Here is a 26,199-nt window from a genome sequence, read left to right as displayed (position 1 = left end):
AGCAAAATCTTGTCACATGAAATATGTGAGCAAAGACTCAGAGCTCATTCTGTACAGCCTTCATAAATGCAGTAACTGGGGAGGGTCTTGATTTTTATCCCCCTTAGTTCCTTTAGGGGAAAGTAACATTTCACTGAGGTAGCAACCTATAACAGTAGCACCCATCAACGATAAAATGGAAGAAAACTTTTTTGAGGAACCAGAACCCACCACATATGGCTTTCATGCATAGCTGCCAGCCATTTTGACAAGCAAACTGGAAATCACATTCATTAAGCCCTAACAAACCACTCTGTTGCCGAACAACATTGCAAAGTAAGTAAAAACAAAATACTCAATGTTGCAAGAACTAGTTTCATACACAATACACTTTACCTGCTTGTTCTTCATCTATATCCATAGATGTCACAGAATGCCTACTGTTCCGGTCAGAATTACATTCAGCACCATCTGGTCTACTATCTTGGACTGCCTCCTGAAGTCCTTGGTCTGAAACAGCAAAAAGCCCACAAACGAATTAACACACCTAAAAACTAGATTATATTTACCACTGCACATTACTGGCCTAAAAGCATCATGGACAAAACTTCACTGCAATACTTGAAAATGCCAGTGAAAATAAAATGTACTTTGTTTAAAAGATAATCAGCAGCAACATTTGGTCTGATGGTGCTAACATGCCATCCTCTGAAACAATACGACATGCACTCATTCCCACAATATTTCAGGAAATAACTTCCTTAACACATCTAGGCTATCTAAATTGATCAAAAAGCAGAGGGAAAGTAAAACTGCACTATTTGCATGCAACTTTTACAGGCCAGGTGAAAAGATAAAGTGGCAGAAGCCTGAAAGGAGTCATCTACTTACTCGCTTTCAGTATTTGGCAAGGGGGACGGAAGAGGAAAAAACCTTACAAAACTTCAACTCATTGAAGTATTGGCCTGACACAATGTAGTGAGTTTCCTATATCTGGGAAACCGAAGTTTCCAATAGTTTTGTTTCTTGTTAATTTCTGGAATATTGTCAATCAGGTTACCATAGTGTGTTCATTTGTCCAAGACAACTCTCATTACTCTTCATTTAGTTTCTCCTAAACAGCTAGGATTGACCAATTATTTTTAGTGTGGAACCCCCATATAGTGACAGATAAAGACTCCAGCAATTTTGGACATTTTCTAGAAATAGGACATGGCTGTTTCAGTTGCTAAGTAACAATTTTTTTTAAACAAAAGAAAACTGCACAATGCAAATCTAACATGCAACAGAACTGATATTTAAAAAAAAGTAACTGTAGCTCTTAGAAACATAGGAACAGGAGTAGGCCATTCAGCCCCTCGTGCCTGCTCCGCCATTTGATAAGATCATGGCTGATCTGTGATCGAACTCCATATACCTGCCTTTGGCCCATATCCCTTAATATCTTTGGTTGCCAAAAAGCTATAAATCTCAGATTTAAATTTAGCAATTGAGCTAGTATCAATTGCCGTTTGCAGAAGAGAGTTCCAAACTTCTACCACCCTGTGTGTAGAAATGTTTTCTAATCTCGCTCCTGAAAGGTCTGGCTCTAATTTTTAGACTGTGCCCCCTACTCCTAGAATCCCCAACCAGCGGAAATAGTTTCTCTCTATCCACCCTATCTGTTCCCCTTGATATCTTATAAACTTCGATCAGATCACCCCTTAACCTTCTAATCTCCAGAGAATACAACCCCAATTTGTGAAATCTCTCCTCGTAACTTAGCCCTTGAAGTCCAGGTATCATTTTTGTAAACCTACGCTGCACTCCCTCCAAGGCCAATATGTCCTTCCAAAGGTGCGGTGCCCAGAACTGCTCAGTACTCCAGGTGCAGTCTAACCAGGGTTTTGTATAGCTGCAGCATAACTTCTGCCCCCTTGTACTCCAGTCCTCCAGCTATAAAGGCCATCATTCCATTAGCCTTATTGATTATTTTCTGCACCTGTTCATGACACTTCAATGATCTATGTACCTGAATCCCTAAGTCCCATTGGACATCCACTGTATTTTTAGCTTTTTACCATTTAGAAAATACCCTGTTCTATCCTTTTTTGATCCAAAGTGGATGACCTCACATTTGTCTACATTGAATTCCATTTGCCACAGTTTTGCCCAATCCCCATATCTATCAATATCCCTTTGTAATTTTATGTTTTCATCGACACTGCTTACAATGCCACCAATCTTTGCGTCATCGGCAACTTAGATATGAGACTTGCTATGCCTTCATCTAAGTCGTTAATAGTGAATAATTGAGGCCCCAAGACAGATCCCTGCGGGACTCCACTAGTCACATCCTGCCAACGTGAGTACCTACCCATCAGCCCTACTCTGTAACCTTTCGCTCAGCCAACTTCCTAACCAAGTCCGTACCTTTCCCTTGATTCCATGGGCTTCTATCTTAGCTAACACGCTCTTATGTGGGACCTTATCAAATGCCTTCTGGAAATCCATATAAACAACATCCATTGACATTCCCCTGTCCACTACTTTAGTCACCTCTTCAAAAAATTCAATCAGGTTTGTCAGGCATAACCTACCTTTCACAAATCCATGCTGGCTCTCTCTGATTAACTGAAAATTTGAGGTATTCAGTCACCCTATCCTTAATTGTAGACTCCAGCATTTTCCCCACAACAGATGTTAGGCTAACTGGTCTATAATTCCCTGGTTTCCCTCCTTAAAAAGCAGAGTGACATGTGCAATTTTCCAATCTAGAGGGACAGTTCCTGAATCTAGAGAACTTTGAAAGATTATAGTTAAGGCATCTGCAATGTGCTCATCTACTTCCTTTAAAACCTGGTGATGGAAACCATCTGGTCATGGGGATTTGTCACTTAGTGCTGTTATTTTCTTCATTACTGTTGCTTTACTTATATTAATTTTAAATAGAGTCCCTGTCCCCGATTCAACATTAGTTTTCTTGGGATTTCTGGCATGCTATCCTCTTTTTCTACTGTAAATACTGACGCAAGGTAATTATTCAACGTGTCTGCCATTTCCCCATTGTCAATGAGAATATCCCCACTTTCAGTTTTTAAGGGGCCAACACTGCTCCTGACCACCCTCTTTTTCCTAATATAACTATAAAAGTTCTTTGTATTGGTTTTGATAGCCCTTGCAAGTTTCTTTTCATACTCTCTTTTTGTAGCTCTTACTATCTGTTTTGTGACCCTTTGTATCTTTCCCATTTGCCAGGATCTGTGGCATTTTTTGCCTTTTTGTATGCCCTTTCCTGATGTCTTATACTGTCCCTTACCTCTTCAGTTGTCCATGGCTGTTTATTTTGGCAAGTAGGGTTCTTGCCCCTCAGGGGTATAAACCGATTCTGTATCACGTTAAATGTTTCTTTAAACATTTCCCACTGATCATCAGTCGTTTTACCCATTAACAGATTTGCCCAGTTTACTGTGGACAGTCTCTGTCTCATCCCATTGAAGTCGGCCTTACCCAAGTCTAGAATCTTTGCAGCTGATTCACTTTTTTCCCTTTCAAACACTACATTGAACTCGATCTTGTTATGATCGCTAATGGATAGATGTTCACGCACAGTTAAGCCGTTAACTAAATCTGGTTCATTACTCATTACTAAATCTAGTATGGCTTGCCCCCTTGTTGTCTCTAGGACTCTCTTATAACACTAATAGTTCCATATGCCTTTAAAGTTGTTAAAAGCTTACCATTCACTGGGTTCGGCAGGTCAGCTGCTGCTCTCTCTTGCCGGGCATCATTCTCCTCATTATTATTATTGATATTAGCGTGATTATTTTGGTGGTTATCATTATCATTGTTGGAATTCTGATTGCTAACAAGAGCAGAAGAAACACCAATTCCTGTACCAGCGCTCAAACCTACACGAGCACAGCCCTGAAGTGATGGATAAGCAAAACAGTGAATTTACCAGTAGCATCCTACTAAGGTTTCTTTGTTGCACTAGAAATGTAAGGTAGTTTGCAGAAGCATCAGCAAAATTTACATCTGCCAGAAATTGCAGCACACTTCACTGATTATAGCTCATTGTAAACCATATATTTTCTCCAACTCACACTATAACATAGCATAAAATGTAACAAAAAGTTGGAAGGCAGTCCAATAATCTCAAACTGTGAATGGAAACTTAGTGACGTTCAAATTATTCAATTCATATGCAGATTAATATTTTTTTTCTACCCTATTTCTCCTCAGCAACCAAAATGCCATCGGCTCAGATAAACCGACCAAAGACATATATAACCATTAATGCCCTACTGACCTCTGAGCTGGATACGATTAGTTTGCCCCTCCTCTCCAACCTCTTCACCGCCCACCTCCGCAAAAAAAAACCAAGACACTTAGGTGAATTACTCTTTCACAAAGTATTCCACCAAGAAGCATGGCTCAGAACTCATGATATAAAACAGATCTAGGTCTCAAATCTACAATGCTAGCTTGGAAATCAGTTCCCTAAATGCGAAGCTCCCCAAGCATTGCATGTGAGTGGACATTCATTAAAACACACATATTAATGCACATTAAGGTTGTAAACAACAGTACCAATTAGTTCCCTTGTTTTGCAATCCAAGCCTCACCTTTGGAGGTTCCCGAAACATATGATCCAACGAAATGAACTCTAGGCTTGGCAGCATTTCTACAAACTGACTGAATGATTCCAGTTTGATTGCATGGCAACGAACAAGTGTAAGATCCACCAAGCGACTCCACCGTGAATGGTCTATAAAAGAAACAAGACTATATAATTATATTTAGAATAAATTTCTATTCGAGATCATTAACAGATGTATAAACTACTAAATTTAAACACAAACTTGATAACTGCCAGCATGTAAATTCATTAGTAAACTTCAGTACTTGGTCCACATTAATGCACCATTTTAAATGTCATCGGCATTATAGTTTGAATTTTGATCTGTGTATAAGATAGTCATATTTTTCTAATTGCACAGTCAATTTCTGTAAAACAGTGCTGAGGAATCAACAGTGGATGATCATGTTTCTCCACCTTTGATAAAACAATGTTTGCCAATATAACTCACCGCACTTCAAAATAATTCACTGCATGTGATGTGTTTTGAATGTGACATTCAAGACACTCAATCGGGTGCTATAATACATGCCTTTCTTTCTGATTGTTACAAAACTCATCAACTTCCAGTCTGAAAGCCTTAACTTTGCAAATACAGTTTTAGATGAAGTATCCATTTTATTAGTGAAATTTTATATGAATTACACTCTGTACACAATTTATATTTAGCAGTAAATATGCTTTAAAAAAGTGACTAACTGATTAATACCAGCCCTATCACATACCAGTGACTACCTGATCTCTTGGAAGCTGTGTTACAAATTCTTCAATATTAATTTACTGAATAAAGTTGATCAAAAATGGAAAGATATCTTGAAATATATTGCTATTGAATTAAAAATGACTAAAAATGGAAGTGAAGATTTGCCCATTGTATTATTGGAAAATTTACTACAAGACAAACAAACAGTTACAGTTTGCCATTAAAATTGATAGCTTAATCTTTTTATCTGTCTTAAACAGTCAAAATTATTTTTACTATTACCTTTAGGAATATAAAATAGAATGCAGTGGTTAAAAAAGCTACATCAAACAGCTGCAGTATTGCCAGCTAAATTTAAGTTCAGACTATTGTAGTCTATGTCTCTAAAAACAAACATTTCTACATGATACATAACTGCAGACCTTTTAAAATTTCCATCTTTGTACCTGTGATCCAGTTGTGTGCATTATGTAGATGTGGACAGTTATAAATAACTAGGTATTTGATGCAAGGAAATACTTCATTTACTGCTTTCATCCCAATGTCTGTAATGATACCAGGATTTTCTACCACATCTGCCAAACCATGCTTCACTAATTCAGCATTGGTCATTTTACCTGGAAAAAGGGGAAAATATGGTAAAGTAAATTGTGCATCAGCATATAGTTTGAACATAGAGAAATAATTATAATTGTTAGTCAACTAAAATTTAACTAAATTATCATGAACAGTACCATATGTGAAAACAAAACGTCATGTCCTCAATCACACCAATGAAGCACCAGTTTTTAAAAAAGGAAGAAAAAACAATGTTACATCCTTACATTGTAATAGAAATTCATCAACATATCCAAGGTGTAGGGTTTCAAACTGGGGAAATTCCAGCTCTGCCATTTTTAGTGCCGAAAAAACACCATCTTTGGTTAGCGAAGGTTGAATACGAACTTCGTGTAACCTAAAGCAAGTACAAGCAGAACAATTCAAAATTCTTACAATAATAAGCAACATTAATGACTTATTAAAAAAATACTTACACATTCACTTTCCACTAGCCTGCTGGTCCACCAGAGTTTTTATAGGACAAAGTTATACACGAGACGTGTCTTGTTGTATAACTCTTTTTTATTATTTGCATTTCATCTTCTTTTCCTGGGGAATAAAACTATATATTTCTATTGCATTTGTCTTCGTTCATTGCTGCGCCACACATCCAAAACTGGGAGACTAATGATTATCTGCCAGTGTCCATCTGGGAGTCCCTTCATTATGCAAACTTGTATATTAAAAAAAATCCTAAAGTTTGCTATTATGTTTTATTTACACAAGAAGCTAAGGACTAATGAGCACTAAAGCTCTTTCAGCAGGTTTGTAAATATGCTCTTCCTGAAATCTGGGCATCAAACTTGAGCAATTTTGGACATAACAGTTAAGTATACACTTAAATAGTAAACTGTACACAAATACATTGTCACACTGACAAGTAAATGATAAATGGATATATAAATAAAATAATGCAGGTAAATGCGAGGTATTTTTGGGAATAAAATTATACTCAAAATGGTACAATTCATAATGGAACACGGATTCTCAGATACTCAGATCTTTAAAAAGTAGGACTGCAGGAGGAATTAGCTATTAAAAAAAGGACAAGTCAAAACCTGTTTAAGGAAACAGAGCATTGTATACAAAAACAAGGATGTGATGAATCAATCTGCATAAGACACCCGCTATGCCACAAGTTAGAGTACTATGTGCAGTTTTAGGCACCCCGTTGCAGAAGAATATTCAAGCCATGGAGATGGTGCAAAGTAGATTCACTAGAATGAACCAGAGATGAATGGATCATTATGAGAGGCTTAAAAACTATGTCAGTATTCACTACAGCAGAGAAGGTTAAGGGAAGCTCTAAGAAGTGTTTAAAATTATGAAAGGTTTGAAGAGGTTAAAGAGATAGGGAGGGGCAAGGCTATGGAGGCATTAGAACACTAGGTTGAGAATTTTAAATTTGAGGCATTTCCAGACCAGAAACCAACATAGGTCAGCAAACACCGGAGGTGATAGGTGACCGGGACTTGTTGCAAGTTAGGATAGAGGCAGCAGAGTTTTGGATGAGCTGAAGTTTATGGAGGTTGGAAGGTGGGAAGTCAGCCAGGAGAGTATTGGAATAATCAATTCTAGAGGTAACAAAGGCATGGATGAGGGTTTCAGCATCAGATCAGCTGAGGCAGGGGCAGAGATGGACAATATTAGAGGTAAAAGTAGACAGTCTTGGTGATGGAGTGTACATGTGGTCGGAAGCTCAGCTCAGGATCAAATAGGACGCCAAGGTTGCAAATGGTCTGGTTCAGCCTCAGACAGTGCCACTGAGGGGAACGGAGTTTGTGGCAGAGACTGAAGACAATGGCTTCTGTCTTCCCGACATTTAATTGGAGGAAATTTCTGCTCATCCAATACTGGATGTCAGACAAGCAGCGCGACAAATCAAAGAGTGAAACATTTTTCCACTGACTGATGAATTGATAAAAAGGGCACATAAATTCAAGATCAGTAATAGAAGTATAAGGGGTGGAGAAAAGGTACAATGAATTTTTTCATGCAAAGGATTGTTAAGATGTGAATGCATTACTCAAAGCGGCAATGATAACACAGTGGGGCACATTTAAAATTGAACTAGATAAACTGAAGAGTATTAAAAGGGTATGGAGAAAGGAAAGGAAAAATTAAAACAGAAAGCTCCGGTGGGGCAGCTGGCACCAACACGAGTGGCCAAATAGCTTCCTTCCGGTCACAAATTTCTATGATTCTATGTTGGGTTAGTATTGCTTGATTCCAAAAGTTTATGGAGTTATACTTAAAATCAACTTGCCAACAAAGGAGGCTCAATGTAAACTTTACTTACTGATTGTTATTGTTACATACATTGAATTTACAGGAATTACTTATCCCCTCTCTTATTAAGTCTACAAGTCTTTTCAATCTATTTGTCCTTCCAATCTACCACTTGACACAGGATTCCAGCTTTCATTTTTCTTTGCCTGACAACTGCCTAAAGACCTGTCCCTCTCTGTACTGTCATAATGTAACTGTATTCTTAATATTTGACTTTAAAAGCTTATTTTAATATTGTACAGGAAATTAACTTATGAAACTTCAATACGGATTCCAGCAAAAAATCCTATACAACTCGCCACAAGGCAACTCTGTAAATCTTCCAACTGTGGTGGAATAATGTGCTAATTAAATTTTGTACACTAATAGATAAAATCTGATTAAAAATCACACAGGACAGACATCAGAATAGCACTGAAATAAAAATAAATCATTGGTAATGCGGCTCACACAAGTCACAACCTACCACTTAAAATGTTTTTCTTGCTCTCCAGATCTAACATGTATCTGCTACATCTTTAAATTCTGTCTGGAAAAATGGGATTTGGGATGACTGCCATCGCATACAAGGTCATAATGAAATGTAACTGTCCTCCATAGGCACATCTTGTTCCCACCCATCCAATACACCTCAGTGTTCATGGCATACGTTGCATAAACTTACCTACGTGCAGCAGTGATGATGAGGTAGCCAAGGTCCACTTCAAGTGCATTTTTGCATGCTCCAAATACAATAGTATGTAGATTTCTGAAACCACCTACAGCAAGAAAAGTAATTGTTCTAAAAGGCCCATTTCTATGGTAGCACAAGCATTGACTCAGTTATGCTGAGTCAGGTCTTTTCTAACCTTTTTACCCCAAATCATTTCAGCTCTTGGGATTCGCTCATGAGCGAATCCCATCTGCCTATACCTTTCAGACTGCCTATCTTCAACCTGAGATCTACGCAAGTTTTTGATAACGCACCTGGGTAAATGGACAGCAAATCCTGCTGAGTAATTGCTTTTAGGTACTGGACTATCTTATGCCTCCACAAAATCTCATTTCAATCTTCAAGAGCTGCAGAGTATCACATCAGACCTCATTTAAGGTTTAAAATACAAAGTGAGTGAATGTATTATTTAAATAGTGAACAAAAGAATAACCTAGCATTGATATAATATTTATCTATTTACAGTAGAAAGTCTTAACTAACTCCTTGGGTAATAATACAAGATCTCAACTCTAAGAATGTAAAAAATCCTTTGTAAATGATTTTTTAGTTAGTGAAATTCAACTTTGGCAGGGCGCAAAACAGGTGGGATAAGGGATTCCGCCACTTGTTATACACTCCACTGGAAAGGAAAATCAGAGGGTGTATAACAGAAGGCCAATCCACCCATCCGTTTTGCGTCCCTGCTGAAGTTAAATTTCACTTCTACAGTGTCTCTCCTATCTTTAGGAATATCAACCGATCTCTTCTCAAATTTCAAAACTGTCAATCTCATGAGACTTTCCAACTGTTCACATGAACAGAACAGCCCCTTTTATATCCCCCAAAAATTTCCACGACTTCCTGGATTTTGGATTGCTGATCTCTCAAATTCAAATAAAAACTGATCCAACCCTGAATTCGGTATATGTTTGAAAATTAGGCGTTAGACTTTCTCTCAAATCTGTCACCAGGGAAACAATACCAAACTTATAACATTATATAAGAATAGGCTTAGTGCAAAACTTTGGTTTTAACTGGCTGGCAAACAACCAAAGCATATTGAGTTTTAAAGAAACAGCCACTAAATCAAAACTTTTGTCACATTAACCTATTCTTAGGCAGAATGATGAGTCACATACCTGATCTTGAGCTGTCTTCAACTACATGTTGAATCAGTCCTCCAAGAAAAGGTACTCGAACTAGTTCCAAATGTTCTAAGTTCCTGGCTGAAGCTAACCCAGTCACTAGTGGAACATACTTTAAGGAATTGGTGGGACCTACAAAATGCAACACAAGTGGATATAATTTTTTTTAAATCTTTCAGAAATCTTTTTCTACACCCTACCAAAATCTCACGGGATCCAAGGTGAGGTAGCCAATTGGATACAAAATTGGATTGACGACAGAAGGTGGTTGTAGAGGGTTGTTTTTCAAACTGGAGGCCTGTGACCAGCGGTGTGCCTCAGGGATCTGTGCTGGGTCCGCTGTTATTTGTTATTTATATTAATGATTTGGATGAGAATTTAGGAGGCATGGTTAGTAAGTTTGCAGATGACACCAAGATTGGTGGCATTGTGGACAGTGAAGGAGGTTATCTAGGATTGCATAAATTGGGCCAGTGGGCCGATGAATGGCAGATGGAGTTTAATCTAGATAAATGTGAGGTGATGCATTTTGGTAGATCGAATCGGGCCAGGACCTACTCCGTTAATGGTAGGGCGTTGGGGAGAGTTATAGAACAAAGAGATCTAGGAGTACAGGTTCATAGCTCCTTGAAAGTGGAGTCACAGGTGGATAGGGTGGTGAAGAAGGCATTCAGCGTGCTTGGTTTCATTGGTCAGAACATCGAACACAGGAGTTGGGATGTCTTGTTGAAGTTGTACAAGACATTAGTAAGGCCACACTTGGAATACTGTGTACAGTTCTGGTCACCCTATTATAGAAAGGATATTATTAAACTAGAAAGAGTGCAGAAAAGATTTACTAGGATGCTACCGGGACTTGATGGTTTGACTTATAGGGAGAGGTTGGATAGACTGGGACTTTTTCCCCTGGAGAGTAGGAGGTTAAGGGGTGATCTTATAGAAGTCTATAAAATAATGAGGGGCATAGATAAGGTAGATAGTCAAAATCTTTTCCCAAAGGTAGGGGAGTCTATAACGAGGGGACATAGATTTAAGGTGAGAGGGGAGAGATACAAAAGGGTCCAGAGGGGCAATTTTTTCACTCAAAGGGTGGTGAGTGTCTGGAACGAGCTGCCAGAGGCAGTAGTGGAGGCGGGTACAATTTTGTCTTTTAAAAAGCATTTGGACAGTTACATGGGTAAGGTGGGTATAGAGGGATATGGGCCAAGTGCAGGCAATTGGGACTAGCTTAGTGGTATAAACTGGGCGACATGGACATGTTGGGCCGAAGGGCCTGTTTCCATGTTGTAAACTTCTATGATTCTATTGTAAGCATAAATCATGCTTTATTAACAATACACATAAACCATGGCTTGTAATGCAGTTCATACAGTGCATTTTATGCAACTTGGAGAAGTGTTATAGAAAGTAAGTAATAATCATTTTCTGTATGGTACAACATCAATGTTCAAATTAATCTTCTTTTGTACCTGCACAATTCCGCATTACAAAAGTGCGTAAACTGACACAGAGAAAGTCTTTAAAAGGCTGAGGTTTGGTTAGTCGGACCCACTGCAAATACAGGTGTCTCAACATTGGGACACAAGGAATTTCTGGAACATTTACTCCTAAAACAATAAAAAAAAAATTAATTCAAATTTACAGGAACGTTTCAACCAAAAATCCCTTTTCCCCCACAGCAAACCACATGCATAAAAAAAAACTGCTTACCAACTAGATGAAGTGTTTGTATCTTGACTCCTACTGGAATTGTTAGTTTGTTTTCTGGAGGGATTGGGAAAGCACCATTACGATTTCGAAACTTTCCCAAGATGTGGACCTGTGGCATGTAATTCCAGATGGCTTCTACTAATTCTAAATGGGAAGTTTCTACACCCTACCAAAATCAAAAAATAATTATAATGGTACTGAGGAAACACAAAAATATCAACATAATTAGCAGCCAAAGCCCTCTCTATAATAGATTTACTTAGATTTCATAATATCATAAAATGGTATAGCACTGGAGGAAGCTGTTCAACCCATCATGCCTGTGCCAGGTCTTTGAAAGAGCTATCCAATTAGTCCCATTCCCCTGATCTTCCCCATTGCCCTGTCATTTTTTTCCCCCCCTTCAAGTATTTATCCAATTCCCTTTTGAAAGTTACTATTGAATCTGCTTCTACCACCCTTGCAGGCAAGTGCATTCCAGATCATTACAACTGTGTAAAAAAATGTTTCCTCATGTCGCCTCTGGCGCTTTTGCCGATCACCTTGAATCTGTCCCCTCTGGTTACCAACTTTTCTGCCACTGGAAACAGTTTCTCCTTATTTACACTATCAAAACCGTTTATGATTTTGAACACCTCTATCAAATCTCCCCATAACCTTCTTTGTTCTAAGGAGAACAACCCCAGCTTCTCCCATCTCTCCAAATAACCAAAATCCCTCATCCCTGGTACCATTCTAGTAAATCTCTTCTGCACCCAAAAGCCTTGACACCCTTCCTAAAGTATGGTTTCACAGAATTGAACACAATACTCCAGCTGAGGCCTACACCAGTGTTTATTCGGGTTTAACTTCCTTGTTTTTGTACTGTTTGCCTCTATTAATAAAGCCCAGGATCCCATGCATTTTTTTTTTAAAACAGCCTTCTCAACTTGTCCTGCCACCTTCAAAAATTTGTGTACTTACACCCCTCCAGTCTCTGTTCTTGCAATCCCTTTGAAACTGTACCATTTAGTTTATATTGCCTCTCCTCATTCTTCCGATCAAAATGTATCACTTCACACTTCTCTGCATTAAATTTTATCTGCCATGTGTCTGACAATTTCACCAGTCTATGTCCTCCTGAAGTCTGTTACTCTTCTCTGCATTGTTTACTACATTTCCGACTTTTGTCTCATCTGCAAACTTTGAAATTATTCCCTGTATACCCAAGTCCAGATCATTAATTATGAAAAAGATCAATGGTCCTAATACGGACCCCTGGGGAACACCACTGTATGCTTCCCTCCATTGAGACCAGTTATACCACATGCCTTATGTTGCACATTTAAATTGGAGGTAGTGTTATAAGAACATAAGAAATAGGAGCAGGAGTAGGCCAATCGGCACCCTCGAGCCTGCTCCGCCATTCAATAAGATCATGGCTGATCTGATCCTAACCTCAAATCTAAATTCATGTCCAATTTCCTGCCCGCTCCCCGTGACCCCTAATTCCCTTTACTTCTAGGAAACTGTCTATTTCTGTTTTAAATTTATTTAATGATGTAGCTTCCACAGCTTCCTGGGGCAGCAAATTCCACAGATCTACTACCCTCTGAGTGAAGAAGTTTCTCCTCATCTCAGTTTTGAAAGAGCAGCCCCTTATTCTAAGATTATGCCCCCTAGTTCTAGTTTCACCCATCCTTGGGAACATGCTCACTGCATCCACCCGATCAAGCCCCTTCACAATCTTATATGTTTCAATAAGATCGCCTCTCATTCTTCTGAACTCCAATGAGTAGAGTCCCAATCTACTCGACCTCTCCTCATATGTCCACCCCCTCATCCCCGGGATTAACCGAGTGAACCTTCTTTGTACTGCCTCGAGAGCAAGTATGTCTTTTCTTAAGTATGGAGACCAAAACTGTATGCAGTATTCCAGGTGCAGTCTCACCAATACCTTATAAAACTGCAGCAATACCTCCCTGTTTTTATATTCTATCCCCCTAGCAATAAAAGCCAACATTCCGTTGGCCTTCTTGATCACCTGCATACTAACTTTTTGATTTTCTTGTACTAGGGCCCCCAGATCCCTTTGTACTGCAGTATTTTCCAGTTTCTTGCCATTAAGATAATAACTTGCTCTCTGATTTTTCCTGCCAAAGTGCATAACCTCACATTTTCCAATATTGTATTGCATCTGCCAAATCTCCACCCACTCACCCAGCCTGTCTATATCCCCTTGTAGGTTTTTTTATGTCCTCCTCACTCTCCACTTTCCCTCCCATCTTTGTATCATCTGCAAACTTTGATATGTTACACTCAGTCCCCTCCTCCAAATCGTTAATATAGATTGTAAAGAGTTGGGGACCCAGCACCGACCCCTGCGGAACACCACTGGCTACAGGTTGCCAGTCCGAGAATGTACCATTTATCCCAACTCTCTGCTTCCTGTTAGATAACCAATCCTCCACCCATGCCAGAATATTACCCCCAATCCAGTGATTCTTTATCTTGAGCAATAATCTTTTATGTGGCACCTTGTCGAATGCCTTCTGGAAGTCTAAATACACTACGTCCACTCGTTCCCCTTTATCCACCCTGCACGTTATATCCTCAAAGAACTCAAGCAAATTTGTCAGACATGACTTCCCCTTCGTAAAGCCACGCTGACTTTGTCCTATTAAATTATGTTCATCTAAATGTTCCGCTACTGTCTCCTTATTAATAGACTCCAAAATTTTACCCACCACAGATGTTAGGCTAACTGGTCTATAATTTCCCGCCTTCTGCCTACTACCCTTTTTAAATAAGGGTGTTACATTAGCAGTTTTCCAATCTGCCGGGACCTTTGCCGAGTCCAGAGTATTTTGGAAAATTATTACCAAAGCCTCCACAATCCCTACTGCCACTTCCCTCAAGACCCTAGGATGTAAGCCATCAGGTCCAGGGGATTTATCCGCCTTGAGTCCCATTAATTTACTGAGTACCAATTCCTTAGTGATTTTAATCATATTTAGCTCCTCCCCCACTAGAGCCCCCTGTTTGTCCAGTGTTGGGATATTCTTAGTGTCCTCTACTGTAAAGACTGAAACAAAATATTTGTTCAGCATTTTTACCATCTCCATGTTTCCCACCATTAATTTCCCAGTCTCATCCTCTAAAGGACCTACGTTTGCCTTCGCCACCCTTTTTCTTTTTATATAACTGTAGAAACTCTTGCTATCTGTTTTTATATTTTTTGCTAATTTATTTTCATAATCTATCTTCCCTTTCTTAATCAATCCTTTAGTTACTTTTTGCTGTCTTTTGAAGACTTCCCAATCTTCTATCCTCCCACTAAGTTTGGCCACCTTATATGTCCTTGTTTTTAGTCGGATACTATCCTTAATTTCTTTACTTAGCCACGGATGGCTGTCATTTCTTTTACACCCTTTTTTCCTCAGTGGAATATATATTTTTTGAAAGTTGTAAAATAACTCCTTAAATGAACACCACTGTTTATGTACCGTCTTACCCTTTAAACTATTTTCCCAGTCCACTTTAATCAATTCCGCTCTCATACCATCATAGTCTCCTTTATTCAAGCTCAGTACGCTTGTTTGAGAACCAACCTTCTCCCCCTCTAATTGGATATGGAATGTAACCATGTTATGGTCACTCATTCCAAGGGGATCCTTAACTAGGACATTATTAATTAATCCTGGCTCATTACACAGGACCAGGTCCAAGGTTGCTTGCCCCCTTGTAGGTTCAGTTACATACTGCTCAAGAAATCCATCCCTAATACACTCAATAAACTCTTCCTCAAGGCTACCCTGCCCAATTTGATTTGTCCAGTTAATATGATAGTTAAAATCCCCCATAATTATAGCTGTTCCCTAATTACATGCCCCGACTATTTCCTGATTAATACTTCTTCCAGCAGAGTTGCAACTATTAGGAGGCCTATATACTACGCCCACGAGTGTTTGTTGCCCCTTATTATTCCTTATCTCTACCCAAACTGTTTCATTATAACGAGGCTGGACTGTGCTCCACACCCTGTGATATTTCAAAAGGCTTGAGAAGTGGCTTATTTTAGGAGAATGGAATTCAATGCAGCATTCAAGGGAAAGCCCAATAATCAAGATTAAATGACAAAAACCATAATATCTATACATTTAGCAATTGCAATCATTAATAATCTGAGCCATCTGCCTCTATTCCATGTTGATTATGAACAATATCAACACAATTTTTGCCATTTGTGCCATACTGGTTTTAAAAAAAACGTTTTCCAGATATTTAAGAAAACTAAACAAACGATAAATTGTAAGGTAAAATAACAGAAAATTTTTAGAAATACATTTATTTTTAACTTGCTGAACTATACTGCTTACTGAAAGTTTGTTTTACTTGCCAATAGATTTGGGCAGGCCTGCAAAGCTTCAAGTACACCAGGAATGCTGAATGCATCATGCCCTCTTACTCGCCGTCGTTCTAAGTGTCGAGGATGCAACCCATATAGCTGTTCCAAATCAGGCATTTTCTTTAATAATGTTAAAAAACTGGCATCTATGAAACCTGGTAATAAATACACAGAAGCAGTTTATATTTCACTTGTATAGAATAATTAGGCACTATACACACTCTAAATATACCAGTTTAATTAAAAAACAATTTTGGTTAGTAAACATTTCTCAAGGACAATTGCAATTTATGATATACATCAGATTAACAGAAGTCTGATACAAAGGGTCATGCTGTTGATACAGCGCACTGGTATATTAGCGCGGCGTCAGGGAGTTGTAGGGTTTAGTAAGCATATTGGAAGTAGTATTCTCGCATGGGTGGGAATGAGGAGGAAAGAGAGGGCAAGTCACACTGGAACATAGTGACAGGAGTAGGCCATTCAGCCCCTTGAGCCTCTTCAGTTATTCAATTAGATCATGGCTGAACTGTATTTTAACTCCATCTATCCGCCATGGTCCCGTAACCCTTAATACCCTTGCCTAACAATCTATCAATCTCAATTTTGAAATTTTCAAATGACCTCGCTTCAGCTTTTTGCGGAAAAGAGTTCCAGATTTCCACTACCCTTTGTGTGAAGAAGTACTTTCTGACATCATCCCTGAACAGCCTAGCTCTAATTTTATTATGCCCCCTTGTTCTGGACTCTCCCAAAGGAACCCGATCAAATCCTTTAATCATCTTCAACATCGAATTAGATCACCATTTAATCTTCTATATTCAAAGGAATACAAGCCTAGTCTACACAACGTATCCTCATAATTGAATCCTTTTAGCCCCAGGATCATTCTGGTGATTCTGCACTGCACCCCCTCCAAGGACAATATATCCTTCCTGAGGTGCGGTGCCCGGAAATGAATGCAGTACTCCAGTTGGGGTCTAACCTGAGCTCTGCACAGCTGTAACATAACTTCCACCCCTTTGTATTCCAGCCCTCTTCAGGTAAAGGCCAACATTCCATTAGACTTATAAATTATTTTTTGTACCTGTCCACAAGTTTAAGCGATTTCTGTACTTGGACCACTAAATCTCTCTGCTCATTCATAGTTCCTAGCTTCTCGCCATTTAGAAAACATTCTGATCTATCTTTCTTGGGCCCAAAGTGGATGACCTCACACTTTCCCATCTGCCAATTTTGCCCACTTGCTTAATCTATCAATGTCCCTTTGCAACTTTCTGCTCCCATCTACACTATTTTACTGTGCAACCTAACAGTGTCATCAGCAAATTTAGAGATACGATTCTCTATTCCTTCATCCAAGTCATTTATAAATATAGTGAAAAGCTGCGGCCCCAGTACAGATTCCTGGGGGGCACCACTGGTTACATCCTACCAATTTGAGTACGTACCTATTATTCCTACTCTCTGTCTCCTACCTCCTAACCAAGCCAATAGGCTGCCTCCACTTCCATGCGCACTCCATTTTTAAAAATAAAACTTATATTGAATCTAGTTAGTTCCTCCCCTTAATTTATTTTTAGTTTACCTTGTATCTGATATTTCATCCTCATCCTCTACTGTGAAGACTGATACAAAGTAGCTATTTAGTAAGTCTGCTATTCCTGATTTCCAATTACAATATCACCTGCGTCTGTCACTAACGGGCCCACATTACTCTTGGCCACCCTCTTTCTTTTAATATACTTGTAAAAACCTTTAGTGTTGTCCTTGATATGCCTCGCAAGCTTTTTCTCATATTCCCTTTTTGCAGCTCTTACCATCTTCTTTGCATCCTGTTGCTGTTCTTTATATCTCTTCCAGTCCGCGGGATCTCTACTGTTCTTTGCCTTCGTATAAGCAACTGAATACCTCCAGGCAACTGGTTACAGAGCACAATTGGAGTAACATAGGAGCAGATCAGCCTGCCTTCCCAGTCAAAGAAAATTGCGTGGCAAGCAGTCTTGTTGGTTTGCCAAGTTATCAAACAAACCAAGGAGACAGCAACTGCAAATGATCAGGTCTTGCTTAAAGTACAATGTACTATTAAAATGTATTTTGAAGTTTTCCTTGAAATTGAAAATTAATTCTATTCCCAGCATTGATTCACTGAACTGGTAGTGTCTGTACAACATTTCTAACTATAAATTCTGAAAGACAATGTAGCTTTAAGTCAACTACTGTAGTAGCCTGCATTTAATCTACACACGTGGATTGTATAGGCTGCACTAAAAGTTGAAAACTGAACTTTACATTTTAAACTATTTAAAAAAGGAACTGTTTCATGAGGAGGAGGAGGAAGAGGCATCCTGACAAATAGACAGTCTGAAAGTCCTTAACATATATTTTTAGTTGGTTATAAAAATACACTAGCACTTTGTAGAAGTCAAATCACAAATATTACTGTAATACATTAACGATTTTTTTATTTTCATGTTTCACCCACCTGATGGCATGTACTCCCACCAGCAGCCAGCACACAGGTCAACAACCTTCACTACTCGCATATATACAGTAACTGCCTCCTTCAACTTCCGAGACAAGCATTCCATGCACATGATGTCCTGTAGGGGAAGATACCTGCAAACAAGATACTTGGACATTAAGCTAATATTTATGTGGTCAAAGCAGTTTCTTCCTGGAAAACTAGACAATCTTTTGTATTACATATTAATAGTTATTATTACTACTAGAACAACTTCCATTTATAGGGCATCTTTACCATAACACATGCATAGGTGCTGCTGGGGGGTTTGGTGGGGGGGGGGGGGGGGGGGGGGGAGGGGAGAAAGAGAAAGAGGAACTGACACTTAGCAAGAGCTACATGAGGTAACTGAAGGTTTAGTTGAAGATATAGTTTCTTAGGAGGCTTTTCAAGGTGCAGAGAGAAGTAAGAATTCCAAAGTGCAGGGGTATATAGCTGAAGGCTCTGCCACTGACAGTGGAGCAAAAAAGGGGAGGGAAGAGAAAAAGGATACATAGCAGGATTGTCTTAATGACAGTTTTCTCCCCCACGCCTGATTTAATACAATCAAGTCAGTCAGGCAAGCAATACACCAAAGTTTCATATCTCTGGGTAAAGCCTGAGGTGGCAGCTGTGGAGGACGACAGAGTTGGCGAGGGAAGACAGGGTCAAGAGGCAAGCCTGGTGGCACACAGGCATTTGTGGACACTAAAGAGGAAGTCATCGGTTTTAGTTATATAAGCTATGAAATTATGGAATTTACAGCACACAAGGAACTCATTCAACCTATCTTGTCTGTGCCGGCTCTTTGCTGGACCAATCCAAAACTCTGGACGTGGTTTTGACATTCAGGTCTTAATACGTGGCAACAGCTATATGATCAAGAGGTGACGGTGAGATTGAGCTGCTGTGAAAGCTGATTCTGTGCTTCTGGATTATCAAGGAGTGGTATATAAATGATAAAGAGGAGGGGTGCCAATGATGGAACTCTGGGGTATACCAATAACAACTCGACCTGCTGGGCACTATTAATTTAAACAGTTTTTAAAGTGGACACTTGTGCCTGTGCTGACATTAAAAATTTACTGGGCAGGAGCAGAGTGCAATTTACAACTTCTAGCACAACTGAGACACCTAGTCAAACATTTATGAATATTCCCATCTGTCCCACCAATAATAGTAAAAAAAACACTAAAATACACACCTGAATATATGACACAGTACTTCATGTGAAAACTGATTCATGTAGTCCCTTGACTCATCTTGCTTTGCAGCTTCTCCTCCTCCATTCACATTTGAGCATGTTTTGAGACTTTTCCGTCGAGGTCCCATCTTCAGCAAGTGCCTCCCAAGTGCGCTCCTTTTTAAAGTCACTGACAGTCCAAACATATCAAAGTATATTTTCAGTCAACAATCATCTAGCTCCTATAAGAATTCTAAATATTTTTATTTTTAATTGTCACCAGATAATTAGGTAATGCAGTGGGTTAGACACTGCTCTTTCACCTCTGGGATGTGGACTCAAATCCCATCCAGCCTGATAAAAATATCCTCTGTCTGCTGGCTGCAAGTATCCTACATGAAATAAACTTGGTCAGGCTCTGTTTCTAATTGGCATGGCCTTTCAGCATAAAACGGTTAGCGATTCAGCACCAATTGGCAATCTCACTCAAGAGGCCTTTGATGAAATCGTAACATTTCACAATGATGCAGTAGGTTGAGGTTCAGGTATAGTTAAGCAGAGTGGATGCAGCTTTATTCTGTACCCAAGTGCATGAAGTTGACCTGGGAGTGCCTGTTGCTATCAACAAAAAGTGTTCCAATCCTCAGCAGAAAAAAATTAGGACAAAAAAATGTCATGGGGAAATAAATGAAATACTTACACTACAGTTGTGAGATTTACAATGTTTATATCAACAATCAAGAACCCAAAAGTAATTCAATGGCTGTGTGGTGAGCTTCATTGATCATATAAATATTGTGATTGCCTAAATAACAGCAACTGCCAAACAAAAAGCAATTCTTTGTTTGTGAAGTGCTTTGGGACATCTCAGAAGTGATAAATGCATGTTCTTTCTTTTCTTGAATCACCAATGCCATTATCCTCTATGTATTCTACATACTAATACATAGTACATAGTACATTTAAAGATGTGTACACAATAGGCAATTATGGAAATATTTCCTTCCACTAAAATTCCAGCACAAATCGCACAAAAGATAACATAGTCACCAAAGATGCTACCCGAACTATCCTAAAGGGGATTTTTTTTTTTTTAAAGTATTTTTCTCCTTACCCACCCATAAGTACTGCCCAGTAAATCCAGTATGTCTCTGCAATGCACTTCACTCATAACAAGGTTAAGCTTTGATCTGTGTTCTCAGTTTTATCCTGTCCCTTACAGATCACTTGGTTTCTCACTATGACTCCTGCTCTTGTCATGTGGTTTCTCTACTGTTTTCACATTTATTTCTCAAATATTCAAAGGTCATTCTTATTGCAAAGTTTTTAATTATCCACCTGAATGTTTCTTGTTATCAGGAACTCAGGTTGGTTTTGCAATTCAAACTACAGCTGCTTTTATATTGGGATGATGCTCAGATGTCAACACCAGAGTAAACACACCAGGTTTACTAAAGCTGGTGGCTAGGAAGGCCTGTTTTCAGTAGGTTGTCCTGGCTGCCAGCCTTCGCACTCCTAAACCCAAAAGGAGTGATTTATGGGACAATGTCAATCAACTGAACAAGGGACTTCAGGGCAACAGCAAGCTGATCACTAACAGGAAATCCCTTACAGAATAATAGTATACCAGGCCAATCAACTTGGGAACTAGCTGTAGAAATTGCAGAAGAAAGCTGAGCAATCAAGTTAACCAAGCAAAAAAATCGCCAGCACACAGATCAAAGACTGTATTAAAAGGTTGCCTACCTTGCAGGAAATATCACATTTTCGATTGAATCTCATCCCCATGGAGACCCATCACTTCAGGTCTCCTCTTACAACAGGGAACCCCTCCAACAACATTGGTGAGGGGGGTCTGTCTAGAAACTAAACCACTTCGTGTAATGCAGAAATCAGCACTTTGAATCAAATGTTACGCTGATCTGTAAGTCAGTCAAGAAACTAGTGCTGTCCATCTCTAGCTGCACCCAGGACAGTTCAAAATGCCGACTTCCAGATCATTCGCCCATAATCCACATCAGCAGAATAGCTCCACATAAGTGAGCAGTTGGTTGCGAGTGCAGACCTGAATGGGAATTGTAGGGTGTCATGGGAGAAATTCAGTTCAAACAAAAAAAAAAATTGCAGGAAGTGTTGTTTAATTTTTTTGCAAATCATGCGGGGAGGGGAAGGGAGAGGAAGAATATTTTAAAATTGAAAGAACTCCTGTCTAGGCTACATTTTCTGTTGCTATCACTTCTCAATTCGACATCAACAGAACTGTTCAGAAACAAAACAAAAAAAAATGGAGCAGCTCTCCCCAACGAAACCTATTTTAAAAAATCGCCCTCTCCGGGCGGGCAGTCCCCCCGGACACCCGTCCCTGGGCTCGGGGTCAGGATGTTCCAAACCCCCCAACCTCAACCCACAACTTTCAGTGGGAGTTGGAAGACGGCTCCTCCCGGGGTTCCGGGTAATATGGGGGGGGGGGGGGGGGTGGTGGAGAAGAGGCCCGCGGTGACGAGGTCCCGGCGGCGGCTCCTTCTATTTTTTCCCTGGGAACGCTGCTAATTACGGCCGTCATTAATCAGTAGGTTCGCCAGGAGCAGGCCCGCCGCCCCGCCTTCACTTACCGGGGATAGAGAGAGAGAGAGAGAGGAGCCCGGGCAGGAACTCGGCCCCACCGACCACTGCCTCCCCCTGGCTGGGCTCCCTCCCGGTCCCGGTCCCGGTCCCCGCCCCCGGGCGGTTGAGCCTCTCACCTGGACGGGCAGAGCGTGTCCGAGGAGCGGCCGCTGCTCGACTGGGAGCTCGCGCCGGGCGACATCAACATCCGTCACCTCTACCCACAATTCCCCCCGCCTCTACCCCCCCCCCGACTGCGACTGCGCACCAGCCACCACGGTGGCCGTCGGTGCCAAAAAAAAAAGATTTCGCAGCGCTTTTAGTTTTTGTGGTGGTGATTTTGTTTTTTGAATTTTTTATATATATATGCTTTTGCGATTCCGTCCTCAGCTCTTTCAGTTTCGATTTTATAACCCCGGCTTCTTGACACAGGATTCTTCAATCCGACGCAAAATACCGCGGATGCTGGAGATCTTGAAATTAAAAGCACAAAAAGTGCTTGGAAATACTCCGCCAGTCAGGCAGCGTCTGTGGAGAAAGAAACAAGAAGTTAACGTTTGGTGTCCACCACCCCTTGGTCAGAACTGGCTCCCTCCAGCCTGTTCCGCCATTCAATGAGATCATGGCTGATCAATGACCTAACTCCATAAGGGATAGAGGGGCCTTAGCCCCATATCCGTTAATACCTTTGGTTAACAAAAATCTATCAATCTCAGATTTAAAATTAATAATTGAGCCGGCATCAACTGCTGTTTGTGGAAGGGAGTTCCAAATTTCTGCCACCCTTTGTGTGTAGAAGTGTTTCCTAACTTTGCTCCTGAAAGTCCTGGCTCTAATTTTTAGGCTATGTCCCCTAGTCCTAGACTCCCCAACCAGCAGAAATAGTTCCTCTGTATCCACCCTATCAGTTCCCCTTAATAGCTTGAAAACTTTGATCAAATCACCCCTTAATCTTCTAATTTCCAGGGAACGCAACCCTAATTTGTGTTATCTCTCCTCATAATTTAACCCTTGGAGTTCGGGTATCATTCTAGTAAATCTACGCTGCACTCCCTCCAATGCCAATATATCCTTAAAGTGCGGTGCCCAGTTTCTCCTTATTTACTCTATTAAAATGCTTAATAAATGTTGCTGCACAGTGGCCAATAAATCCATCCTGGGAACTTTCCCACGGGACATCCTCCCTCACATTGGCTTTTAGTTAGGAAAAGAAAATCAAGTGGGCCCCCAGGGTTTGATTTAATACGGGGCCAGGAACTTTCCGGCAAGACATCCCCTTTCACATTGCAAGTCTTGAAAAGAAAACATTGCAAGTCTTGAAAAGAAAATCAGGTGGGGGTGGGGAATAGCTAATCCTCTACCACCCGGTGGTTAAATTGAATTTAGTAGAGGGGCCGGGAACTTTCCAGCAGGACGTCCTCCCTCACATTGTCAGGAAAAGAAAAGCAGACTGCTGATCTAAATTTAAATACCTATAACTTTCCGACGGGAAGTCTATGCAGGATGCCAAGTCACTTGCCTCAACTGACGAACAGTCTCTGATTGCCAACCATTCATTTTTCATGCAAATACTTAACTTTTCCACCAATTTTTATGCATTTTGCATGGGGGCAAAGAAAACAGCTAATTTAGGAACTGCTGTGTTCACATACTTACGAATGAGGAAGGCCATTTGGCCCATCTTAATTCACCCATTCAGAACAACTCTAGACTTCTCCCTTTGCTGCATTTAGTTGTTTCTTAATTCATTCTAGGGTTTTTCGCCCCACCATTCTCCCCGGCAATCCATTCCAAGTGTTGATCACTATCTGTGTGAAGAAGAACTTCCTAATATCAATCATAAAGTTACCTATTACTAGTTTAAACCTGCATCTCCTTGTCCTATTCTCACTGTTTCATTTAAAGTAGTATTCTGGATTTTCCATACCATTTACTATCTTATATACACCTCTATAAGATCATATTTCAGATATTTCCTTTCCAGGCAGTTGTCTCTTTCCTTTTCACTCTTTCCTCATAACTCAGACCCCTGACTCTAGGAATCAGGCTTTTGGCTTTTCTCTGCACTGTTTCCAGTGTTTAAATGCCTCCCTTGGTTCTCAGCAACAAGAACTGTAAGCAGTACTAAAGATGTGGTCTGATCATAGCACTGTACAGTTTAAACACAACTTCCTCTGATTTGTAGTCTACTGTTTTGGCTATGTAGTTCAACATTCTATTAGTATTGTTGGTTCCACTGTCCCTCCAAGTTTGGTATCATCTACAAATTTGACCAGTTTGCATTGAGTTTCTGAATCCAAGTCTTGGTGTAAATTAGTAATGGCCTCAAATCTGAGCCCTTGGCCACCCCACTCAGTACATCCTCCCCACCCTGACATTAATCCTCCAACCAGCCCCATAATCCACCATGGTTGGCTGTGCCCCATACAATGAGAAGGCATTGTCCACCTTCCACCAGCAGGAACTGCAGGCTGGTGAGAAAGTCCAGCTGTGGCTGCTGCCTCTCATGTGTACTAGCAGAGGGAACAGTCTGCATGGTTTATTGTGAAAGCTATGCATCCAGATTCAAGTGCGTGTTCTGCAGCGGGGAGAGGGCATTCCTTCAGGTGCAACTGCATGTGAAAGAGGGCAAAGTGGAGGAACCAGGCTCACCACGTAGGCGAGCGTACACAGGCCTAAGTGCACACTATCACGTTGGTAAACAGTTCACTACAAGACGTAAATTAAGAAGTAAATTCTGGCTGTGTGGAAAGGCAACAGTTTTCCTGTGGACCTGAATCTAAGCATTCATGGAATGTGAAACTACAGCTCTTCACTCTTTGTTCAACGTATCTATAGGGTGTAAAGAGCGGGAGTTGAGCCACTTTTCACAGACTCATAGGGGGTAATTTTAAACCCGCAGGTCGGGCGGGAGGTGGGGGGGGGGGGTAGGGGGAGACGGGTGTGGGATTAAAAAATGGGAAACCCGACCCCAACCTGCCTCCAACGTGCCTACTTCTGGTTTTATTGGAGGCAGGTTGGGGGGGCGGGGCGGGCGACTAGCCTGCTCTCCGTAGGCGGGCCCGTCATTACAATATTTTAATGAGTCTGCGTTCCTAAGATTTTATCTCTGTTCTAGATTTAATGTGCCGGTCAGGTTTTGGGAAACCCAGCAGCTGAAGGGCAGCGAGAATGGCTGGATCAAACAGGTACGTGCCTTTCCAGCACTGCTTATGGGCCAGGAGGAGCAGGAGTGCTTCCCCGTGGCCCACCAAGCTCACCTGTAAACCACCCTGCGATCGGCCCCCTTGATCGGCTGATTTCACACCTCCCCCCCCCGCATCAGACACCCCTCCCCTGATGTCCGACCCCCAATGTCCGACCCCGCGATCTTCCCCGATGTCCGACTCCCCCAATGTCTGACCCCCGATGTCTAACCCCTGATGTTTGACCCGACCCCCAATGTCCGACCCCCGATGTCCAACACTGCACCCCCCCACCGTCCGCCCCTCGATCTCCCTCCCAACGTGTGCTCCTTGATCTCCCCCCCAGTGTCCGTCTACCCCCCAACCCCCTGATGTCTGACTCACCTCCCTCCCTCACTCCCTCCGTTCCCCAGCTGCGGCCTGGAGTCACAGGCCTCTCAATCTCAATCGCACCCTCCTCACTTCACTGTAAATATCAGGGCCATAGTGGCTAATTGTCCATTTTTTAAATTCTCCTGATCCCTCACATACTTTATCTCCACTCTGATTGCACTGAGGAATGGCACGTCGAGAGTGGAGTGATATAATTAGAGGAG

At 40.8% G+C, this 26,199-nt stretch overlaps 1 protein-coding gene across 5 annotated transcripts in view; it reads right to left on the bottom strand.

The window, feature by feature from the left end:
* fbxo38 (F-box protein 38) overlaps positions 1 to 22,645 on the bottom strand; it is a 79,172-nt gene extending 56,527 nt beyond the window's left edge. For 2 of the 5 annotated variants that reach the window (XM_067996384.1, XM_067996387.1), the window contains exons 1-13: positions 22,556 to 22,645; positions 19,836 to 20,004; positions 18,614 to 18,747; positions 16,120 to 16,283; positions 11,742 to 11,907; positions 11,501 to 11,638; positions 10,026 to 10,163; positions 8,857 to 8,950; positions 6,128 to 6,258; positions 5,750 to 5,920; positions 4,587 to 4,729; positions 3,699 to 3,885; positions 376 to 489 (exon numbers count right to left, since the gene is read on the bottom strand). In XM_067996384.1, the coding sequence (XP_067852485.1) occupies positions 376 to 489; positions 3,699 to 3,885; positions 4,587 to 4,729; positions 5,750 to 5,920; positions 6,128 to 6,258; positions 8,857 to 8,950; positions 10,026 to 10,163; positions 11,501 to 11,638; positions 11,742 to 11,907; positions 16,120 to 16,283; positions 18,614 to 18,747; positions 19,836 to 19,963 (1,708 nt within the window). In that variant the 5' untranslated portion in view covers positions 19,964 to 20,004; positions 22,556 to 22,645. Of the gene's footprint in view, positions 1 to 375; positions 490 to 3,698; positions 3,886 to 4,586; positions 4,730 to 5,749; positions 5,921 to 6,127; positions 6,259 to 8,856; positions 8,951 to 10,025; positions 10,164 to 11,500; positions 11,639 to 11,741; positions 11,908 to 16,119; positions 16,284 to 17,948; positions 18,050 to 18,613; positions 18,748 to 19,835; positions 20,005 to 21,560; positions 21,880 to 22,426; positions 22,522 to 22,555 lie in introns of those variants that run through there. The other 3 variants (XM_067996385.1, XM_067996386.1, XM_067996388.1) reach the window with 3 other exon arrangements.
* Between the last annotated feature and the right edge of the window lie 3,554 nt (positions 22,646 to 26,199).

The sequence above is a fragment of the Heptranchias perlo genome, chromosome 14, assembly GCF_035084215.1.
Source record: "Heptranchias perlo isolate sHepPer1 chromosome 14, sHepPer1.hap1, whole genome shotgun sequence".
NCBI classification, from domain to species: domain Eukaryota; kingdom Metazoa; phylum Chordata; class Chondrichthyes; order Hexanchiformes; family Hexanchidae; genus Heptranchias; species Heptranchias perlo.
This window is presented reverse-complemented; position numbering and strand designations above follow the sequence as displayed.